This window comes from Euleptes europaea, chromosome 3, assembly GCF_029931775.1.
Source record: "Euleptes europaea isolate rEulEur1 chromosome 3, rEulEur1.hap1, whole genome shotgun sequence".
Classification (NCBI taxonomy): domain Eukaryota; kingdom Metazoa; phylum Chordata; class Lepidosauria; order Squamata; family Sphaerodactylidae; genus Euleptes; species Euleptes europaea.
Genome location: NC_079314.1, coordinates 38,526,025 through 38,547,366, shown reverse-complemented (window position 1 = coordinate 38,547,366; position 21,342 = coordinate 38,526,025). Strand labels below are relative to the sequence as shown.

Genomic DNA, 21,342 nt, shown 5'->3' with positions numbered 1-21,342 from the left:
TCTATTGTTAAACTGGTATTTTAATGGCTGGTTTAACAGTTGATACATTCAGGTTTTAATAGCTCTTCATAACAACTCCTGGAACTTCTTAACTGACATGCATAATACTTGTCATTCATGGAAGCTCTGTGTGCTGCAGAGGAGTTGAGGGCATGTTCTTGGATACAGTGTCTGCTCACATAGAGCATTATTGGGTCTGACCATTATCCTAGATGACCTTGTAATGCATGCCCTTGGATCCTGTGGCTACATTTTGCAGACTAATATTATGCAGCACAAAATACTAATATTGTGCAGCACACAAGTTTGTATTCTTTCAGCCTTCCTCAAGCAATTTTTGTGTTGTCATTTTTTGTATTGTGAATTTATTTGTTTATTTTATGTAATCATATTCTCTTCTCTTTTTTTGTTTCCTCATTTATCATGCGCACAGCCTCTTAAAATATATATATGGCCAGTTAAGCAATTCTGTTTTATCTGTGTAAGTAGAAGCAGATCAAGGATTTGTGGCTTTCTTGCTGTGAAAATGCAGTGATGTTTGATTTTGCATAATGATCTTTATTAGCTGTTTAAAACACCATCCTCTGGAAAGCTAAACAAACAAATAAATAAAGGTCTCCTGCATAACTGCAGGCACATGACTGGGAGATACACACACATAGCATGATAGATTTTGAGCCTAAGTAAGGGCACTTTCACACATGCCGAATAATGCACTTTCAATCCACTTTCAATGCACTTTGCAGCTGGATTTTACTGTGGGAAGTGGCAAAATCCATTTCCAAACAATTGCTAAAGTGGATTGAAAGTGCATTCTTCAGCATGTGTGAAAGCAGTCTTAGACTAAGTTGCCCGTAAAGACTCTTGGTTGGGCTTTTTTTTATATGTCAACTTTCTCTAACAATCAAACCGGCTTACAATTAACTTCCCTTCCCCTCCCCACAACAGACACCCTGTGAGGTAGGTGGGGCTAGAAAGCACCCATATACAGCAATGCAGGCCTGACTGTTCCACAGCTGATCCTCAGGGCCCTCAGCCTTAGGGCAGAAGGTCTACAAACTCCTCTTTGCAGCACCCATGCTGCAAATTGGCTGCCTGTAGGGATTTTGCAATCCTGCTCGTACCTTCAGCAGAAACAGGAGGTAAGGGCTTTTCCTGGACTGCATCACTTCTGGCTGTGGAGCTTGGGTGGGATATTGGTTTCAGTGCTCCCCTGAATACAGAAGGAGCCATACCTGAAGCATATCACAAGTAGCCCAAGAGCTACCACACAGGATTCTGCTGTGTGAGCTCAGTTGGAGCCTTCATCTGCCCCCCGTCCCTGTATTCCCAGGCTCTTCTCTTCCTAGCTTTGGGCTAAAGACCTCTTTCATCAAGACATGATTCTCATTGCTGGTATTTCTCCATTCCCACGTGATTCTTGTGCCCCTTCACTTTGGCTCAGTTTTTTTGGTAAGTGGAAATGCATCACAGGTTACCTGCTAGACCATGTATAGAGTTAAGTTGGCACACTTGTGCGGTTTAGAAATCATGTGAGTGTGCAGTGAAAAATGTTTGAAGCAATCAAAGACACATTGAAACTGGATTATTACAAATCTCTCTTCAATTCTTCAACTTTAACATATGTCAATGACCTTAGACAAAAGTCAGCATGTTGCATAACTCTGTTTCACCATGTTATGGTCTCCCTCTCTAGGAATGCAGGTGCTGGAATGGAATGGCATTCCCTTGACTGGCAAAACATACGAAGAAGTTCAGAGTATCATCAGTCAACAGAGTGGGGAAGCAGAAATATGTGTAAGACTGTGAGTTTTTCCCCATCTTTCTGTTTCCATTATTTTTTTGGCTTGTCATGGCTTTTTTATTCACAACTGTCACAGAGGAACTTTTGGTAATTTGAAGCATCTTTGTAGTTATCAAAACTGTGCAAGTTTTAGAGGAGGATTTCTTTGTTCTTTATAATAGACAAATATGAAAGGTAAAGTTATCTTCAAACACAATCCACATTCTACTGAAGATTATTGCAAAGCACCTGTGAGGTGTAATGGGTCTGGGTTGTGACCTCTACTTTGTTCCTGATGACTTCCTTTTGGGGAATCCAATTGTCTTTGTGGCTAAAATACAAAATCCAAATGGAGATGGTTCCGCACTAACCATTTAATCTGCGGTTGTTGTGATTTGTTCCCTCTTTTATGAACCGTCCAGATGGCGCTGCAGTCAACCTGTTGCATTCCACTTTTTATGTCATTTTCTAGTCTTTTTTTTTCTGGACTTGACTGTCGTGATATTTTTTCCATTTAAATGGAATCGGAGCATCAACCATCCGTTTGTTGAATTACTGCAAATCTCTCCCCCCCTTAAAACCCTGGCAACATGTACATTTAAATTCTTGGGGGAAAGATCTTCAAGGAAAGTCATACCCCAATACTGGACCACAAATTTCCCATAGAACTTCAATTTCTTACTGCTTGCTTCTCTGGTATAGTAAGGAAGTTTTTTAAGGCGGGAGAGATATTGGCCTCATAAACTGTTCAGAGGCGGGATTTAGGATTGTGTTGTGGGTGGCTTCATATGTATAAAATCTTGCTTTAGTGGGTTTTTTAGCATATATCACCTTATATAAATATTAAAGAGCATAAAATTACCACTAGATTGTTAATGGAAAGAAGTATGGTGCGCTCACCTGCGTGGCAAACTAAACATTTCTGGGTGATGATGGCCTTTCTGGGGGCCTTTGTGCTCAGATTTATGATACGTTTGCTATTTTACGGCCTGGAAATAAGCCCAACAGATTTTGCGAAGAACAGACATGTGGCACCAGACAATTGAATCCATGAGCAACCAGATGGCTGAAGCACCAGATACCTCCAATGTGGAAGAAACTAGCCAAGATGTCCTGATCCAAAGCAACTTTGATATACAAAATATAGGCTCAGAAAAAAGAGCGTAAAATTACCTTTAATTTGAGCTATGAATAGTTGCTGTGCAAACTGTTCCTAACCAAGTTATAGGCAATTTACTGAGCAACAGTTGGCTATTTTGATTCCCACATCAACCATGCAGCACTTGTGGGCCTGAGAAAATGTGGTAGTGGTAGGTAGATCTTCAAGAAATACCACACCACATTATTGCATCACAAATTTCCCGTAGAAAACCACTTGATCCTCCAGTTGTCACCTCTGCTGTTTAAAGCAGCCCCTGATTTTCTGTGCTGCTTAATTAATTGCCTCCTGTCTACTCATGGAGCCCAGGTGTACCTGAATGAATTTCCTTCCTGGGGATGGGTGTAGATAGGGGAGATTTTAGTTCCTGCATTTCCCTTGGCCGCAACTTGCTCATTTTATTATTGTTCATAATATTTTGTAATTTTGTTCATAATATTTTGCAATTTTGTAATTCCAAAGAGTTTCTTTTTAAAAAATGATCACCTTTGTTGCAAGAAAAAAGGTATACTTTAAGCTTCTCCATTCCTGCCCCTCCCAAAGGATCCATTGTTGGGCACAACAGATTTACAGGAAATAATTAACTAACTCCAAGAAGCAGAAATGTCTGGCACGTTAGTATAAACAGAAAGTGGGGGAGGGGGGATCTGTTGAGCCTGGCTTACTTTCAAATAAACGTAATAGTAGAAACTTGCCCTTGGGGCTGGGTATTACCAGGTTTTATAGATGGAATTTATTAAGTTCCATATGGGAGCGCAGCCCTGGTGTCCTTGAGCAATTTTCAGCAAGCAGTTATAACTCAGGTTAATGATTGGCAAAATAATGCACAGGACTATTGTAAAGGTGGAAGAGAAGGGTTGTCAACCTCCAGGTACTAGCTGGAGATCTCCTGCTATTGCAGCTGATCTCCAGCCAATAGAGGTCAATTCACCTGGAGAAAATGGCCGCTTTGGCAATTGGACTCTATGGTATTGAAGTCCCTCCCCAAACCCCACCTCCTCAGGCTGCATCCCAAAAACCTCCTGCTGGTGGCGAAGAGGGACCTGGCAACCCTAGTTGTAAAGCAGTTTGTGGGTTGAAGTATTTTTAAAAGATCAACAATGCATGGAAATGGTAATTCTAAACGTGGTGAGAAATGTATTTAACCTGCATTGAGCCACTTCAAGAATTCACCTTAAGAGTGCCAATTTTTCAGCTGTTCGCTTTTGCAGTTCTCCCGCTGTATAATTTCAGCCTCAAAGGGTTATGCTTGGGAGCTGCGTTCTGCCATATCTCATGTCTCATTTATCTATTCTAATGATACAATGAGGATGTACAAGAAGAGCTCCTTTTGTCTCAGGTTTTCATTGCTTCCTTTAGGGATCTCAATATGCTGTCAGATGCTGAGAATCCCCAACATCTGGAATTGCTTGACCCAGGAAAAACTGGTAAGTGAAATTACATGAGCCCCAAACCCTACTAGTGCTCACATTGTAATTCCTTTAGAAAATGACTTGGCTGCATTTACTGGACATAGGTAGAGGAAGTTTCCCTGTACACCTCTTTGTAGGCAGAGGGCACTTGAAGATTGGCTGAATTATTCAGTTGTCCTTTTCCTGGAAGAATCCAAAGTAAAGTGGATGAGAATTTTGACTGAAATTTTGCTAATGCTGATGAAGGAACAGTGTGGCAAGTAGTTATTTGCAATATGGCAGACATGTATCAAAATGGAAGAAGTTCACATGTGTTCTTGTTCCTATTTCTTGGCTTATTCTTTGCTCTGAGCATCCTCCATCCCCTCAGGACTTAGATCAAAACCCCTCCTGATCAGATGTGCAAGTCTCTAAGCAAAGATGTTCTTCTCAGTCCTCTTGAGGTGCTCCCCATCTCGTGTTAGCAGTTTCTTTTTCTGATAGCATAGATCGATTCAAGAAATGAAACCCTTCCTGATGATACCATCCACATAGCCTGTCACTCTCCTCCAGTATCCTGTTTTCCCTTCAGTCATGGTGACTTTCTATAGCAAGGAGCAATAAAAGCACCACTTGTGCCCCCGGGTTCTTCACTATCCTACCCAGTCCCTCACAGACCTTTGGAGAAGAATTCAAGATTTCTTCTGACCGTGTCATTCATTACCAAATCAGTAAGAGTGGATAGTGGTCAATGGGTCTGATGAGTCCCAGCCCGCTCTCTGTCACATGTCAGATATGTGCTCCAGATAGACAATGGCCCCTAGACAATTTATCCAGTCTGCATGCCGCTTCCCCCATTCCTCTTAGAAGAGAGTCTCCTAACACCACTAATAGGGTTGCCTCCTCCATGTGGTGGCTGGAGATCTCCACTGTTACAACTGATCTCAAGGTGACAGAGATCAGTTCACTAGGAGAAAATGGCCACTTAAGAAGGTGGACTCTATGGATTGAAGTCCCTCCCCTCTCCAAGCCCTGCCCCTTCAGGCGCCACCCCCAAAATCTCCAGGTATTTCCCAACCTGGAGCTGGCAACCCTAACCACTAAGGGTCCTTTCATCTAAAGGGGCCTGTGTGTCTGTAATGTTCTGTGGCCCTTGGGGTAGTATTTTCTCTTCAGATGGCCCTCCATGGGATGATCCTAGTATCAGCTGCATAGTTAGAATGACAGAGAAAGTCTTCTGATTCTCCTCCTCTTGCATGTCATGTTCTTCCACACACCAGCCTTTTCTTCTTTGGAAACCTCCCATATCTGCTCTTCTTCCAGAAGTGTATCTTGCCTCAAATCTTTTCATTCTCCTTAATTAAGCAGAATATGTAGCCGGACTTGCTCCATCAGCACTTTTGCAAATGGGTATGGACCAAGCTAGACTAACTATAAATGAAAGAGTCAAAGATACTGAGTGTCAAACGGATCTCTTGAGATCCCCTGCATTTATAGCACCTCAACATTCCAGGTAGATTCTAGCACCAGCTGCATATTTATACTCCCTGGAAAGGAACACACATAGGAGGGCCTATACACTGGCCAGATGTGTAGCCCTACCATCTGCCATATTAGAAGGGAGATTTAAGAAGATCCCCAGGGTGGAGAGACTTTGCCCATGTAACACAGGGGAGCTGAAAACCACTGAACATGTATTTTTAGATGTCCCCTCTACAAGTCAGCCCGCTTCAATATTATTGACCCTTTGATTAGGGAAATGGGCTCTGGTGATGAGGGTGAATGGGCCAAAAGGTTTTTGCTGGGAGACAGCTCACCAGTCACCACCCAGGTTGCAAAATATTGTGCTGTAGCAATGAAGCTACGTCGCCTCAATGTTCCCTAATCTGTGGAAGTGTAAAATTGGGTGAGTCCTAATTTTGTTGGCCTTGGTTGTAAACGTCTACTCTGTATGGTCAGTTTCTGTTTTATCTGGCATGTTAGCCGCAAATAAAATTTATTTATTTATTTATGTTGCAGAATATGTAGACAGACATGGCTTGAGCCCTTTCACCTTCTGAGTGAGCAGAAATATGAATTTACAATTTCTGCAGGTGTCATTCATGTTATCATCAGGCAGGGACACAAACACAGCACATAACCTTGAGGACACTGCAACAACTCCATAAGAGTCAGGATTGCAAGATGCCCTATGAAACTCCCTTGCAAAAGTCCCCTGTTAGCTCACCCTATTCTCTTGTTCCTAGGAAGCGGTCTTCAATACATTTTGTTACTGTGCCTGGCCAAGCAAACTCTAAGCTAGTGAACAATTAATGGAGATAACAGAGCAGAACTGCCAAACTCGGTCAAGTATTTATGTTTTGTGTAAAGAAATTTAAAAATTTAATTTAAGAAAGTGCCTGTCTACTGTCGGTCATTAGTATGTCTCTTACGAAATCAGGAAGAGCCATGAAATATATGGAGTCAAGTTCCTTGTATTGTGAAATTAATAGTAATTGTTATTTTTGACATGAGAATTGCAGAACTTTAAAAAAATGGCAGAACTCAACACAAAAATCCCCTTCTACCTGCAGTGGAAAAAACAAAGTCCCCAGGAGTTGATCCTAAGCAATTGGCTGCAGAGCTGCAAAAGGTCTCCCTACAGCAGGCCCCTTTGGTGGTCTCCTCAGCAATGGACAAGGGCTCCTGTGCTCATTCTGGCACTACCTCGGCCACTTCCAGTTCTGTTCCCAGCCCCGGCCAGCCTGGTTCTCCTTCAATCAGCAAGAAACGGCACAGTGGCAAGGTACAGGATTTTCTTTTTCAGTTATGCATGAGGAATGTGGATATGCACATATTGATGTAAACACTGTGCATGACTGCACAATTCCATTCGTGGGCTGGGAATACTTTCTTATAGGTCATTGTTAAGCTTCTCACTGTGGAATAGTGTTGTGCATAGCAATATACCCGAACCAAAAATAACCCCGAAATTAGCCGTTAGCAATATTTGGGTTTCGGGTTGACCGAATGCCAAAACCTGGGAATCTGCCCAAAGCCGAATAGGCAATTCCTGAAAAATTAGCTATTTGCCTTTGCTCAGATGCACAGCTCTGTGCTTTCTCCCAGTTTTCTATCTTTGACTGGTTTTTTTAGGGCCCCATAGTTGGGGCCCTTTTGAGGTAGGGATCATGTAATAGGAGCCAGCTTGGTCACACCAAACTAGTCTGGGTCATTTAAAAAGATGGGGCTCACCCAATTTTGTCTGGAAGGATATACCCTCCAACTAAATAATGGCCACTTCTGCAGCTGCTTATTGGACTTTTGAAGAGACTCCTTACCCGCGCAGATGAGCAATCTCCTACACAAGAGCTACCTTGGTCATGACTTCAGCTGGCTCTGATATCACCACCCCCTGCCCCCTGAAAACATGCTCTCAAACTGAAGGTCGCCCCGAGTAGAGGCTTCGTTTCCCCGCACCGTGACCATCTATTGAAATCAGATTTTTGATGTATTGTCGAAGGCTTTCACGGTCAAAGTTCATTGGTTCTTGTAGGTTATCCGGGCTGTGTAACTGTGGTCTTGGTATTTTCATTCCTGACGTTTCGCCAGCAGCTGTGGCAGGCATCTTCAGAGGAGTAACACTGAAGGACAGAGTCTCTCAGTGTCAAGTGTGTAGGAAGAATAATATATAGTCAGAAAGGGGTTGGGTTTGAGCTGAATCATTGTCCTGCAAAAAGTATCAAAGGTAATGTGCTAATCATTGTCCTGTAAGTATCAAGATAATGTGCTAATGAGGGTGTGGTATGTTAATATGGAACCATTATATCCTGAAGTGATCTGTTAATGTGTGAAATCCAAAGCTAATCTGCATGGCTATTGTTGACTGTAGTCTTTGTTAGTCTGGAGGTTTTCTGTCTTCTGTCTTCCTGTCCTGAAAACCTCCAGACTAACAAAGACTACAGTCAACAATGGCCATGCAGATTAGCTTTGGATTTCACACATTAACAAATCACTTCAGGATACAATGGTTCCATGTTAACATACCATTCTGTCTTCTGTCTTCCTGTCCTGAAAACCAAGACCACGGTTACACAGCCCGGATAACCTACAAGAACCAAGATTTTTGATGACTCTATAATAAAGGATTGTTTCGCAGGATGCATTTACCACCAAAAGAAATGTTTTCCATGCCTTATTTTTCTTGCATTTAAGCCGTATTCCTCAGTTTGGAAGTTAATTTGCATGGACATCATACTATGCGCCCCAGATACGAAGGGAGCCCCCAGACTTTGAGGCGCCAGCCTGCCATCGACTCTTTCTGCCAGTCCTCGGCAATGCTGAACTTCTGAACCTGAAAACTAATGGACAGCTCGGCTCGCAAATGCCTGGAGGATGGGGGTGACCCCTTTGCGGGCCCATAAAATTGGACCCCCTGTCCCAGCATTCACCAAACTTCAGTGTCCCTCTAAGGAGAGTTCCTTGCAGTTCTGCTGCAAATGTGGTCACTCTACCTTCAAAAATGCTCCCACAGGAGCTTCAAAAAAATCCCCATAGACTATAATGGACCTGAATTTTTTGGGTAAACCTGGAAATAAAGCCGAAATACCCCTTTAGCGGTGTGAGTATTCGGCTTCTTCTGGATTTACTGGAAAAAAATCAGGCCCAATAACCCCAAACCCGAAAGTTACCAAAAAAAAAATTTTTTTTTTGCGCAATCCTACTGTGGAAGTCTGAGGTCGGATGGAAGTGGTTTTGACATGCTCCATTATAAATAAGGTGGCCTTTCATAGCTTCAATGAAAATGTGGCAGCTTTGGGTCTTGTTGGGTTCTCTTCCTTTAACACAAATTACTGATTATATTTATACAGCAATTACTGACTATATTTCAAGTAAATAAGAATTATCTTCAGATGGATTCAAAGGATTGCTTGTGGAACATGTAAAGCCTGCTGACCTCAACTGCAGTTTTAACCCATACTCATTTTCATTTTAATGTGTGGGTTTAAAGAGCCATCAAGTTGAAGATATTCAGCCAGCGCACATGATCCAGATATTACTGGGGGGGGGGGTCGAGTGAGTGGGACTGTCCCAGTAAGGGACATACCCCTCCCTTGCTTACACATGTGGTATGTTGTCCTTCACCTCAAGTTGGGTGGGTGGAGGGGCCTCTTAGGTGTCTGTCTAAAAGTGGGGTAACTGTGAGGGTTGCCAGTTCTAGCAAAAGGCGCTGTATTAAGAGTACAATCCCACAACCCTTACAGCTCTTTCTATCACTTCCAAATTCAGGGATATGCAGAACACTGTTAAACCAAACAATGCCATAGTATTCAATAGCTGAGGTTAAAACAATCAAGCAATGTTGGTAAGTTGACAAGGCTTGAATTTTGAGATAAAGTGTCACATTACAAATCTGAAAATTGTGTTTCTTGTTTGCTTTTTGCAAATGTTCATTTCAGCTTTAAATGGCTGCATTATCAACACCAAGGGTCAGTAGCCTTTCCTTCTTTTTGTGTTGGAATGACAGCAAGCCTGGCAGCCAAAGTCAATGGTCAGTAATGGCAATGGTCAGTAGTGGCAATTTCAGTTACAAAAAATGAAGGAAACATATTGATACTGATTATGCTTTTTTCATATACTTTAGCAGCCCGCTGAAGCCACGAAGTCCAGTTCCCATCTAGTTACTGGAGAAATTCAGGTAGCAGTCTGGTATTAACATTTGTTTTTTATATCAATGTATGTGCCAAGCAGACATCTGTGTCTATTGTTTGTTTCTAGGCCAGTTTTGGCTGTGCGGGAATCCAATGAGGAGTCCCATACTGATTTATCTCACAGAATTGTTGCCAGGATAATATGGAGAAGGGTGAGCCAGGTGCTCTGTAGAACGGAATAATAGCCAGACCATGGTGTTGGCATTGTGCACAGTGCAAATCAGCGCCAAACATAGTTTTTAAGCTTTGTTGTGTAAAAAGCAAGAACTGTTGTCCACTAGCATGAAAGAGGATGAATTATTTTCAATCAATGTTACTAAGGTAATCCAAAAGAGCAAAGGTATGTAAATTGCTGTGTAGATTTTCCAGACTGGGCCTCCTCCTTTCCTCTGCCTGATCGCAAACTAAAAGCCAGATGGGGAACCAATAGGAAGGAAAAAAATGGCTCCAATTAGCCTTCTGCAGTTCCAGTGATATAGCTGCATTCTTCTTATTTCATCATAGTGGATAATGCCATTGCTACAGGGGGTTAGCATGGGAGATAAAAGAGTTTGATGGCAAGGACCCAGAGAATTGCTTCTGTGCACCCAAAGGAGGCTTTGAGATTGTGTTTCTCAGGGAACTCCAGTCCCACCACCACCAATACATGTCCAACCACTTTTGAGACTGAAGGCACTTTTCCAAACAATCTGTGATATGATATTGGACAGGTGGATGCTGGGGAGAGGGGATAAGGAAAAACATGTTGTGCAAAGGGAAAGTTCAGTCATCTCACTGGGCACTGCCAAGCCCTTGGTCATAGTGAAAGTAGCTCTTTGGATTGTGGCCACTGTCTGGGATTACTGCAATGCTGCTAAAGCCAGGTAAGAAAGTGTAGATCAGATATTGGCTTACCAATCACCCTCAACCTAGTAATTAATTTCTTGCCCCAGGAGTCCAGAGGCACCTTAAAGACAAACAAAATTCATTCCGGCAGAAGGTTTTGGTGAGTCAGCGCTGACTTCCTCAGATGCCCATCCTCCCTCTTATCAGATCCAGAAGTCATCTCTCTGACTCACCAAAACCTTCTGCTGGAATGGGGTCAGTCTGTAAGTTGCCACTGGGCTCCTGGTTGATTTTGTGACCACAGACTAACGTGGGAACCTTCCTTGATCCAGTCTCTCTTCTCACTTTTAGTAACTGAAGTCAGGGAAAGATAGCAATAGAAGTTTGCACCCTGCCATGATGTCTCTGAGCAGCAAGCAGAGGGCACCATTGACCGGTTGCTTAGTTAATTTTTTAAAAACCTTCTGTTTTCAACTTTTATAATAAATATACATGTGGTCAATTATCATAAACATAATGATGAATAGTTTTTACAATATTAAACTCATTAAACATTACACAAGTACTCATAATTATAAAGTAGTAATGATTTGCTGCTGTTGTTGTTATTAAACCAACAAGGTTTAATTGTTGTGTTAATATTTTTAAGGACAGCATTGTTATGAAGGAAACTATCTTTAAACCACCCTTTTAAAATATGTAGGCTTTATTTATAATGGCTCAGGAAGAATGTGTTTGCAATAGCATTTGAGTCTTTTGACTAACAAAGTCTATTAAGACTGATACTATGTCTGCCTTAAAAGGACAGATTCTTCAACAGCCCTTAGGGGTTGTTTGGGGGGGTTAGGTGTTGTCTACAAAGGGACAGGCTTGTGTAGTTTCCCCATTGCTGCTGCAGCTGCTACTACAGCACGACGATAATGGTACTGCCACACGGCAGGTTTCCAGGTAGGTTTTGTTGTTGTTGTTAATGAGCGATTAAATGATATATTTTAAACCAGGGATACCCAACCTTTTTGATGCCTGCAGGCACCTTGGATTTCTGACACAACACAGTGGCCTCAGCCACAAAATGGCTGCCACAGCATTACCTTTATTCACAAATAATGAAGATACTTGTGCTGTGGTGGCAGCTGCTGCCAAAAGAAATTGTTGTTGTTTTTTAAATCTGCACAGCCAATCAAATTTCCAGTGTCCCATCAGAAGCATTGCTAAGCAAAAGCCCCACCTGGCCCCACCCATTTTCTAAAAATACTTGGCAGGCACCAGGAAAGGTGCCAGTGGGTGCCATGGCGCCCACAGGCACCATGTTGGGGACTGCTGTTTTAAACCAACATATGCATCAGGAACACTTATTTATTTATTTATTAAAGGTAAAGGTAGTCTCCTGTGCAAGCACCGGGTCATTACTGACCCACGGGGTGAAGTCACATCCCAACGTTTGCTAGGCAAACTATGGGCGAAAACGCATGGTTGCTTTAGCCTCCTTTATTCCCTGTTTCAGCCAGGATTCAGCCAGGATCGAACGCGCGTTCGGCGAAACGCATGCGTTCGATCCTGGCTGAATCCTGGCTGAAACAGGGAATACAGGAGGCTAAAGCGACCATGCGTTTTCGTCCTTTGTTTACAGGGTAGTTTGCCATTGCCTATCCCAGTTGTCTACCCCCAGCAAGCCGGGTACTCATTTTACCACCCTCAGAAGGATGGAAGGCTGAGTCAACCTTGACTACCTGAAACCAACTTCCATCAGGATTGTACTCAGGTTGTGAGCACAGCTTTTGACTGCCTTTCTTCCATGGAGCAGAAGGCTGCATAAGAGGAGGGGGTGTCCCAGAAAGTCTCCTATCCATACAGTGACGAGAGCTAAGCGTTCTTTTCTTCAGCTCACTTGCAACATTATTTGCTTTCTGGCCATACAGTGGGACGATTTTTAAGGAAAAATATTTAAACAGCACATTCTGAGACTGGGTAGCTTTAAAATGTTTCAAATAAGTAAATAAAACCAAACACCCATTCTCCTTCTGCTTCGGTAATGATAATCCACTTGAAACTTCTTCTCCGGTGCATTTATGAAGACTGTGGAATTATGCTACTGATATTCAGAGTCAGGAAATAATATTTGGTTTTATTAGCAGCATTATTTGGATAAAATGGGAAAGAGTAGCTAACCTTAATTCATGTTTCCTTAGCTTCAAATCAACTATGACAAGCACCTTGGTAATCTGATCATTCATGTGCTTCAAGCAAGAAACCTTACTCCCCGGGACAACAATGGCTATTCTGACCCATTTGTCAAGGTCTATCTTCTGCCTGGAAGAGGGTAAGTGGAGGGTGAATTTCAGGCTTGAACCACTCTTGCTCACCTTGGGAGCCATGGCTTGGACATGTTCCAAGTTCAAGAAACACTTTCCTTATGGCCTCATCTGCCAAGGACCCCAACTCATCTGCTTCTGGAGTCCCTGCACATTTGCTAGGGAGCCTGTTTCTGCATCCTAGTTACCAGTCTCTCACTGAAAGTAGTTGGATATGATTATAATTTGGTAAAACAAAGATGCAACACGCAGAATCCTTTTTACTTTTTCAATATTTTCTCATAGTTACTTCTCTCTTAGGCCATGATGTGTCTGCTATGGGCAAATATTAAAAGCAGGATAGGAGAGGTAACCATCTCTATCCCCATTGCTTCCATTTCGGCCCAGATTTTGCAGTCCCAGCTCTTCTTCATGGCATTGATTCCACCTGGGAATCAAACAGAAATCTTGACACAGTGTCCATTTGTTGGCATCTGGAACAAGATTGTCTGCTGCAGGTAGTTTTGATCTTCTTGCTGAACTAGGTGCATTTAGCCAGCAACTTTAGAATGAAATTGTGTGTTACATTTATTCAGAAATATGAGTAGACTCCTTGTAAATAAGTTTAATAATCTATAGATGTAAGTGAAGTTGGAGAGGGCAATGTGGTAAACCACAAGTTTTAATTCAACTGGAATGTTGGCAAGTGACTAAAAACTGGTAAAATAATATCTTGCTTCATTATTTTTTACCACTGGTAAGCATAGCTGAGCTGAAGAAACAGTCAAAGGTGCTACTGTATGCCCTGAGTTGACTTAATGATTGCTAATCAGTTTTAAAGGTTTCTGCATATCCGATTGCCTAGGCCTCTTAATCTTTCTACTTTTCATAATTCTGATATGAAAACTCACCATGCTTGCATCAACTGTTTTCCTCTCTCTCTCTCTTTTTTATCTGCTTTCTCTTCTGCTGTCTCCTGTCTTTCCCCATCAATATGCAATGCCTTCTCTGGGCTCTTGCAGTCAAGTAATGGTTGTCCAGAATGCAAGGTAGAGTGGATATCCTTTCATTTGCTTTCCGATGTCTCAGGGTGTGAAATGGCTAATATCCCGTGCATGAGTTGCACTGACTGATGAAACAACTAACAAACACTTCCCTCAATGATGGATTTGTTGTTCATTGCCTCTGAAAAATTCCATTGTCACTGAAAAATTCCAACCTGGTGAAGAGCTGTCATGCCTATTTCTTAGGGGCCAGTCTTTCAAAGGGGGTGAAAAAATGAACTCGATTGGTTATTTGTTCTTTCAGGGACTCCAGACAGTGGTCTTTTTTGGATACACGGAGCATCAATGCACTGGGAACTTCTTCCATATTTATTTTATTGAGATTTTTAATTGAAAAAGTGGTAGATAAAGGATCATTTAAGAGTGCACTAGTCCTAAGGCTAGTAGGGTTTCCTTTGATGTTATTTTATTTGGCCTGAGGAAGGAATTCCTCATTTTCTTCAAAATTCTTTTGAAGAAAATTCCAGTGACAATTCAGAAACATGTGGAACTTCCCTTAAGAAATGTTGCTAATTTTACAAAGGTTCATTTGGCTTCCCTAGAAATTTCTCAGATTTTTTTCAGGAGGAAGAACTCACAAAATTGCTTTGGGCTTTGATTTGGGTGGGAAATGGGGCAGTAACTTGGGCAGTGCAATCCTGAGGCCAGGGAGGGCCGCCGTGGCCAGCCGCAAAACAACTACAGTGCCACTAGTCCTATCCTTATGGAGATAGTTCCATGATGGCCAGCATGAAAATAAAGGGTTTAGGAGGCTCATACTCAGCTCAACTGTGGCAGCATCCCTGGCAACTGTGCTGCAGAGTGGAGGCGAGGCCCTGAAGGACAGGGCAGGTGCAGCCAAGCAGAGAACAAGAGGCACAGGGGCTGAGCCAAGAAGCAGGCCCAGCCCAGGGTAGGAAAGGGGCAAGGACCAGGGAGGCAAGCTGCCTGTCAGTGGAACACCCCCTGCCCCCTTAAAGGGACCAAGCTTCTGGGTGACAGGTGTAGCATGGGCTCTATCTAGGGTTGCCAATCTCCAGGTAGTGGCTGGAGATCTCCTGCTATTATAACTGATCTCCAGCCGATAGAGATCAGTTGACCTGGAGAAAATGGCCACTATGGCATTGAAGTCCCTCCCCTCCCCAAACTCCGCCCTCCTCAGGCTCTGTCCCGCCATTGGGGAAGAAGGACCTGGCAACCTTTGCTCCAGCCTCCTCCCCCACAAGCCAAGTCTGTGCCCACACGGAGCAAAGGGCTTGGAAACCTCAAAGGGGAAGGGGGATGTTATGATCAGTGTGTGCAGTTCCCAACATCAACAAACCTCAGGGTCCTCAACACTAAGTTTGAGATCACCTCCATCAACTCAGCTGAGGAGACCAATGGGCAATAGGGTGGGTGCTACACCAGCAGAATCCCTCTTCTGTCTCGAGTCCCCAGCATCAACTGCATAAACTGAAAGTTGGGGTGCTGGCTAACATCTGGTGAGTACAAGAAGGACCTGATAGACCACAGCTATAACACTGCCCCACCCTTCAAGCCTTCCTCCAAGTTGTGGCTATTCCACAAGAGGAAGAGCCATTTAAGTTGGAAAAACACTCTTCAGGCTGGAGGAAGGCTTCGAACTGTGTTGTGTAGATTGGTTGGATATAAGCCATTAAAATGTTCTTTTGTGAACTTGCATTAGAGCCAGGGTCGTAACTGGGGCGGGGGCAGGAGGGCAGCCACCACCCCTTTGGCATGCAGAGAGGGTGGCAGAACTGCCTCTCCTATAGGGGGAGTGGGTGCCTCTGTACCAGGAAGTTCTGCCAACCCCTCTGCATGCTACAGTGGCAGCGGCTGCCCTCCTGCCCCCCTCCCCCAGTTACGGCCCTGATTAGAGCCACTGATGTTGGAATATGATGCGTGGACTAATGTCAACAGCTTGTAGAGGCAAAGGAATCCATACTGTGAATTGTGTTTTGTCATGTTCTCAGGGTCCAGGAAACAATATTTTAAAAATCAGGTAATTCAGCAAAAGCCTGAATTACCCTATAGAAAAAGCAGCTTTTGCTGAGCTTCCAGGTTTGTTTTTGCCATAGGCAGCAGGAAAGGATCAATCTTAAATTAATGTTTCTATCATTAGCAGGATATTTCTTCTACCAATGCTTCCTTCTAATGATTTCAAGGGATAATTTTCTGATGATTAAAGACTAGCAAATAAAAAGACAATGGATTAAATCCCCTTCTGATTAATGGGTGGAAGGAAGCTTTCTAAGAAAACCAATCAATTCCCATTTATTCCTATAATGAGAGCTGCCTCTGAAAAGCACAAGGAGTAATTTTTTTTAAATATAGCAAAGGTATTCATGGTGTTTTGTCAATCACAGGCTGAGGTTGAAAAGTCCCTTAGTAGGCAGAGTTACATTTTCAACAAAGGAACTGGGAGAGTTGCAGGCAAATCATTATCAGAAACACCAGAATGATTCTGTTACCATTATATTGAGCTGCCCTGAATTCTTAGTTTTATTTGATTGTTGTCATTGTTTCAGTATGAAAGCTGAGTAAAAAAAATCACTTAATATCTTTCCTGCTTTGTCCCAATTGCAGTGTTGAGAACAAGAGGAGAACTAAATATATACAGAAAACCTTGAATCCTGAATGGAACCAGACAGTCATTTATAAAAACATCTCCACAGAGCAGGTCTGTAACTATTCTGTTCCTTTCCAGATGTAGCCAAAGTGTTGCTCCCAGCTCATGATAATGCATTTCTAGTAACAATGCTTCACACTACTAAGACTCTGCCTATTATATATGCGTAGGATACACACAAGGCCAGAGGCAGAGTTCCAACAGCAACCGCTTTATTCAGCTAACAGGGAAGAGAGAACAAACTTAACTGCAAAACACCCCAACTTATATAAAGTTCCCAGCCACCCGGAGCCACCCCCACAGTGCGTGGTTGGACGGCCAAAGTCCACCATCCAATAGGAGAAACAGACGACAGAGCCTTCAAGCTCTCCCACTAGTAGTCCACAGCAATTAGACCAGTTGGAGTTTCTGAGTTGATTTTGAAGGGAGACCAATGTAGAGTGCATCACAGTAGTCTAGTCCGATGTAATCTCGGCCCGTATTTTCATTGCAGAGAACAGAAACTTAGCTACAGATACAGTAGTTCTTTGGTCAACCCCTGCTAGTAAGATTTTGAGAGTCATTTGCTCTGAGAACAGGTTTTTTAAATGCAATCCTAAGAACACTTCTCTGGGAGTAAGCCCCCTTAGGAGTATGGCATTTTCACACAGGAGCAAAACAGAAAGATTAATACAAGTGATATACCAGATGGCACCCCATCAGCCTTATGTGTTTGGCAAACAATGAAAAACCAGTGGCCCCAGCACCAGCTTAAATATAGAGTACCTTGTGCTGAACTGGCAAGCTAACCATGATAAACTTTACTTCTGAGAAATCCTCTTCATAACTGTGAAGCCTGATGTTAAGACAGGTGATTGATCTATTGTGCCTGAATCTGGGAGGAGTACTGTTTGAAATGGCCACATAAGTGACTCGGCCATGCCCCAGTGGGCTTTTGAAGTCCCAGCTACTCACTAAGTGCTATGGGAAGATGACCAGCTGCTATCAACTTTTTAATAGTCAGAGTGTGGACTCTGGGAGCACAGCCAGGCTTGGCACAAGAACTGCACCGAGTTCCGCAAGACGAGTTCATCCATCATGAGAAGAAATTTCAGCTTTGCCCAAAACCGGTTTTCCAAGGCCAAGGTTGACATGTGGACGGTAATTGCCTGGCTGTCCTAGTGAAAAGTGTTGGGGGCAGGTGAAAGGCATATTTTATGGGTTGGACTTGCCCGCTTCAAGCTAATTTTTTTTTTTTTATTTCAATTGTAGCTGAAGAAGAAAACCTTAGAAGTTACAGTCTGGGACTATGATAGATTCTCCTCCAATGACTTGCTTGGTGAGGTGAGCGATTCGTTTTGCTAGCTTCGCTGCTTTATCTCACCACACAGGGTAGTTAACTCAGAGTACGTTCCCACAATATATTTTTCACCAAGCCATTCTGTTATTCTCGAGAGATAATATGCTTATGTGGGGAAAAGGTAATGAGCTTTAAGAACCCTTCCATAAACTGGGTGAATTTGTACCAGAGATCTTTGCCACCTTCCATTTCCCTGAATCCCTTGAAACGCTGCACCTGGTGGATCCTCAGAAACGCCATGAGGGGCTGCAGCAAATGCTCTTGTACACATGAAACAAGTTCTGCGAATGGAGCAACGGCTTGCACAAGAGCACGGCTTGCCCATTTCACCCATTTCTGCTGCAGCCCCCCCTCCTTCCTCGCAGACAGATTATTCATCTCATTATTGCCTGCCTACTATGTCCCCTCCTCCTGTGTCTCCCTAAAGCTGAGATGTCCTTGGGCCTGGTTTCTGATTCTCTGTAAAGAGGTGCGTGCTTCAACAGCATAATAATACCAGTATCTCCAGGGCACCATATGGAAAAATTAGAAGGCAAAAATATTTAAGAAACATTTCTTAGTATCCTATCTGTTCTGAAATGTTCTCTGCCTTCATATTACATGCCAGATGTATTTTTGTAGTCTACTTGTCATTCTGCTTTGTTTTGACTGAAGAAAACCTTGAGCTATACGCACATCAGTCATAAGGGTTCGTTCTGGAATCTTGCTTTCTGTGCCCCTGTGCAGGTATTAATTGAGCTGTCTAGCACCTCTCAACTGGATAACACTCCTCGGTGGTATCCGCTGAAGGAGCAAAGCGAAAGCATTGACCATGGGAAATCTCATTCTGGACAGAGCAGCCAGCAGTCACCAAAACCATCCGTCATCAAGAGCAGAAGTCATGGGATTTTCCCTGATCCATCCAAAGGTAAGAGATTTTTCTCTCTGTGTGTATGCATATGGAAGCTTCCTGCTACCTCCCTCTGTTAGTCCACGCTGAGGCTCAGCAGCTAGTGTCTGTTACAGTTAAAGGCCCTCACCATAACAACAGGCTCTGAGCAAAGAGTTTTATCTGAGGAGATCTTTAGTCACCGGAGCTTTCAGGATCAGCTAAAGCTACAGTTGTTTTGTGTCTGTGAAGCAGAGATACTGATTTTCCTGCTGGATAACCACAATGTTTTCCCTTGGCCACCAGACATGCAGGTGCCCACCATTGAGAAGTCCCACAGCAGTCCTGGAAGCTCTAAATCGTCCTCTGAAGGACACCTACGCTCTCACGGACCATCCCGCAGCCAAAGCAAAACCAGCGTCACTCAAACTCACCTTGAAGATGCTGGGGCAGCCATCGCCGCTGCTGAAGCAGCTGTCCAACAGCTCCGCCTTCAACCAAGTAAAAGACGCAAATAAAATTCCTCAGCATGGCAGCTTAATATTCATCTGTTGCTTCCCCTCCCCCTCCCAGCCTGTCCTTTCCTTGCAGGGCTTTTCTTTCTGTTCTCAGCACACTGAGTCAACATACCCCTCTTTGTCCGTATGTCAATATATATAAATATATTCCTCCTCTTTAGCTCTACTCTTTTATTTACGTAGTCTGCTGCAAAACTGGCTGTTTCTCTGCATTTCTGTCCATTCCGTAGTCCACAGTGCACAGTGTGGGAAAATTCTGTTGTGTGTCATTGATTTAGTGTGACTAAACACCTCAACCAATAATTCAAACTTCAGCAAGTTTGCTTCTAGCACCTCACCCCGCATCTTACTGAGTAAAGCGGGATGTTTGCATCAGTGAGCAAACACGAACCTGAAAACCTTTAAGAAACCCATAAAACAATTTCAGCCTTTACCGAACATGGCTCAGTTTGCTTGCTCTGGCAAGCAATGGCCATTCTGGTTTTTTTTTTTTTTTTGACATGATTGTTAAAGACAACATCCTTGAGGTATTTGTAAGCCAGCAAGAAATTCTACTATATCAACCGTTTACATTCCATGACAGAATTCTAATCCCAAAGTCAAAAGCTAGTCAAGATGGTACAAGATGGATGCGAGGGCGATCTGGCAGCAAGAAATTATTAATAAACATCTCATTAGCTCTGCTGGGTCAACATTATGCAAGGGGTGGGTTTGATTTTTTGGTGCAGTTATTATTGAAAAGCAGTGAGGTTTCACAAGTTGCAGTGCCTTCTCAGCTCCCCAGACTGCAAGTCGTCCCTCCTGGAATTGCTGGTTGAGGGTTAAGTTGTGGGGAAATGAGTATAATCCATCTGTGGCATTCTTGTGTTGTCCTTACGATGATCTGACGTGGCGTAAAGTCATAACTCAGAAAAAAAGGAAGCGAAACATTCTCCGTCTTCTTCATCTTTCGTGTCGATGTTCAAAAGAAACAGCCAGTTGAATTGCCCCCCCCTTTTAATGCTGTGCATGTGATGTCTCTTTGGTGTTCAGACACTTACATATTTAAATATGGAAAAAGAAAATCCCCCGTTCCCCCACTTCTGTTTGCATGACTGACATTTAAGCTGGTTCCATCTGAGGATACATACTCTGGGTTTCCATTTCACCCACACTGCCACAGCAGCACATAAAAGCGGTCAATCTAATAATGCAAGGAAGCAGCACAGGCACAGCATTGCAGGCGTCCTCCCCATTCAAAGAACTCAGTCTGACAATCTGCCTCCACCAGCCAGTGACAGCAAAGACCAAAACCAGCTAGCCCTCAGGAAAGTGATGTCCGATGGACCTGCCAAGCCCGAAGGAGGTGAGCACAAAGCCAGGCCTAAGAAGTCAACTTTTCAAATGCCACCTTTCTTTTCTTTTTTCCTTAAAATATTTATAGATTGCCTTTCTTTAGACAAACCCATACCACACCTCTTGCTAATTCAGCAGAGATTGAAATTCAACCCTCTTTCTACAGTGTTCGGTTTGAGAAAAAAGTAAAATGTTTCCCAATCTTACTACTCCGGTACAAGCCCCCATTTTGAAAGGCTGTCTGAATTATAGAGCGTTCAGATTCCAGGAACCTTTGTCCAAAAGTGGATTGTCTCTGCTGACATTGCTTACTAAATAACATGTAGTGAACATGATTTGTTTGAGTGTGGTGAAACATTTTTACAACCTTAAAGTCTATAGGTTGTGACTAGGGATGTGCATTCCTGAATTCCTGAGCCAAAAATATACACGAAAATTGCTGTTTTGATTCGTTACCGTGATTTTCTAGAA

At 43.0% G+C, this 21,342-nt stretch overlaps 1 protein-coding gene across 1 annotated transcript in view; it reads left to right on the top strand.

Moving 5' to 3' along the window:
* PCLO (piccolo presynaptic cytomatrix protein) overlaps nt 1-21,342 on the top strand; it is a 171,879-nt gene that overhangs the window by 136,065 nt on the left and 14,472 nt on the right. The window contains exons 11-21 of the mRNA XM_056845841.1: nt 1,697-1,805; nt 4,302-4,369; nt 6,907-7,118; nt 9,957-10,010; nt 13,038-13,168; nt 14,162-14,188; nt 16,769-16,862; nt 18,063-18,134; nt 18,877-19,057; nt 19,325-19,519; nt 20,699-20,881. Of these exons, the coding sequence (XP_056701819.1) occupies nt 1,697-1,805; nt 4,302-4,369; nt 6,907-7,118; nt 9,957-10,010; nt 13,038-13,168; nt 14,162-14,188; nt 16,769-16,862; nt 18,063-18,134; nt 18,877-19,057; nt 19,325-19,519; nt 20,699-20,881 (1,326 nt within the window). The remainder of the gene's footprint in view (nt 1-1,696; nt 1,806-4,301; nt 4,370-6,906; nt 7,119-9,956; nt 10,011-13,037; nt 13,169-14,161; nt 14,189-16,768; nt 16,863-18,062; nt 18,135-18,876; nt 19,058-19,324; nt 19,520-20,698; nt 20,882-21,342) is intronic.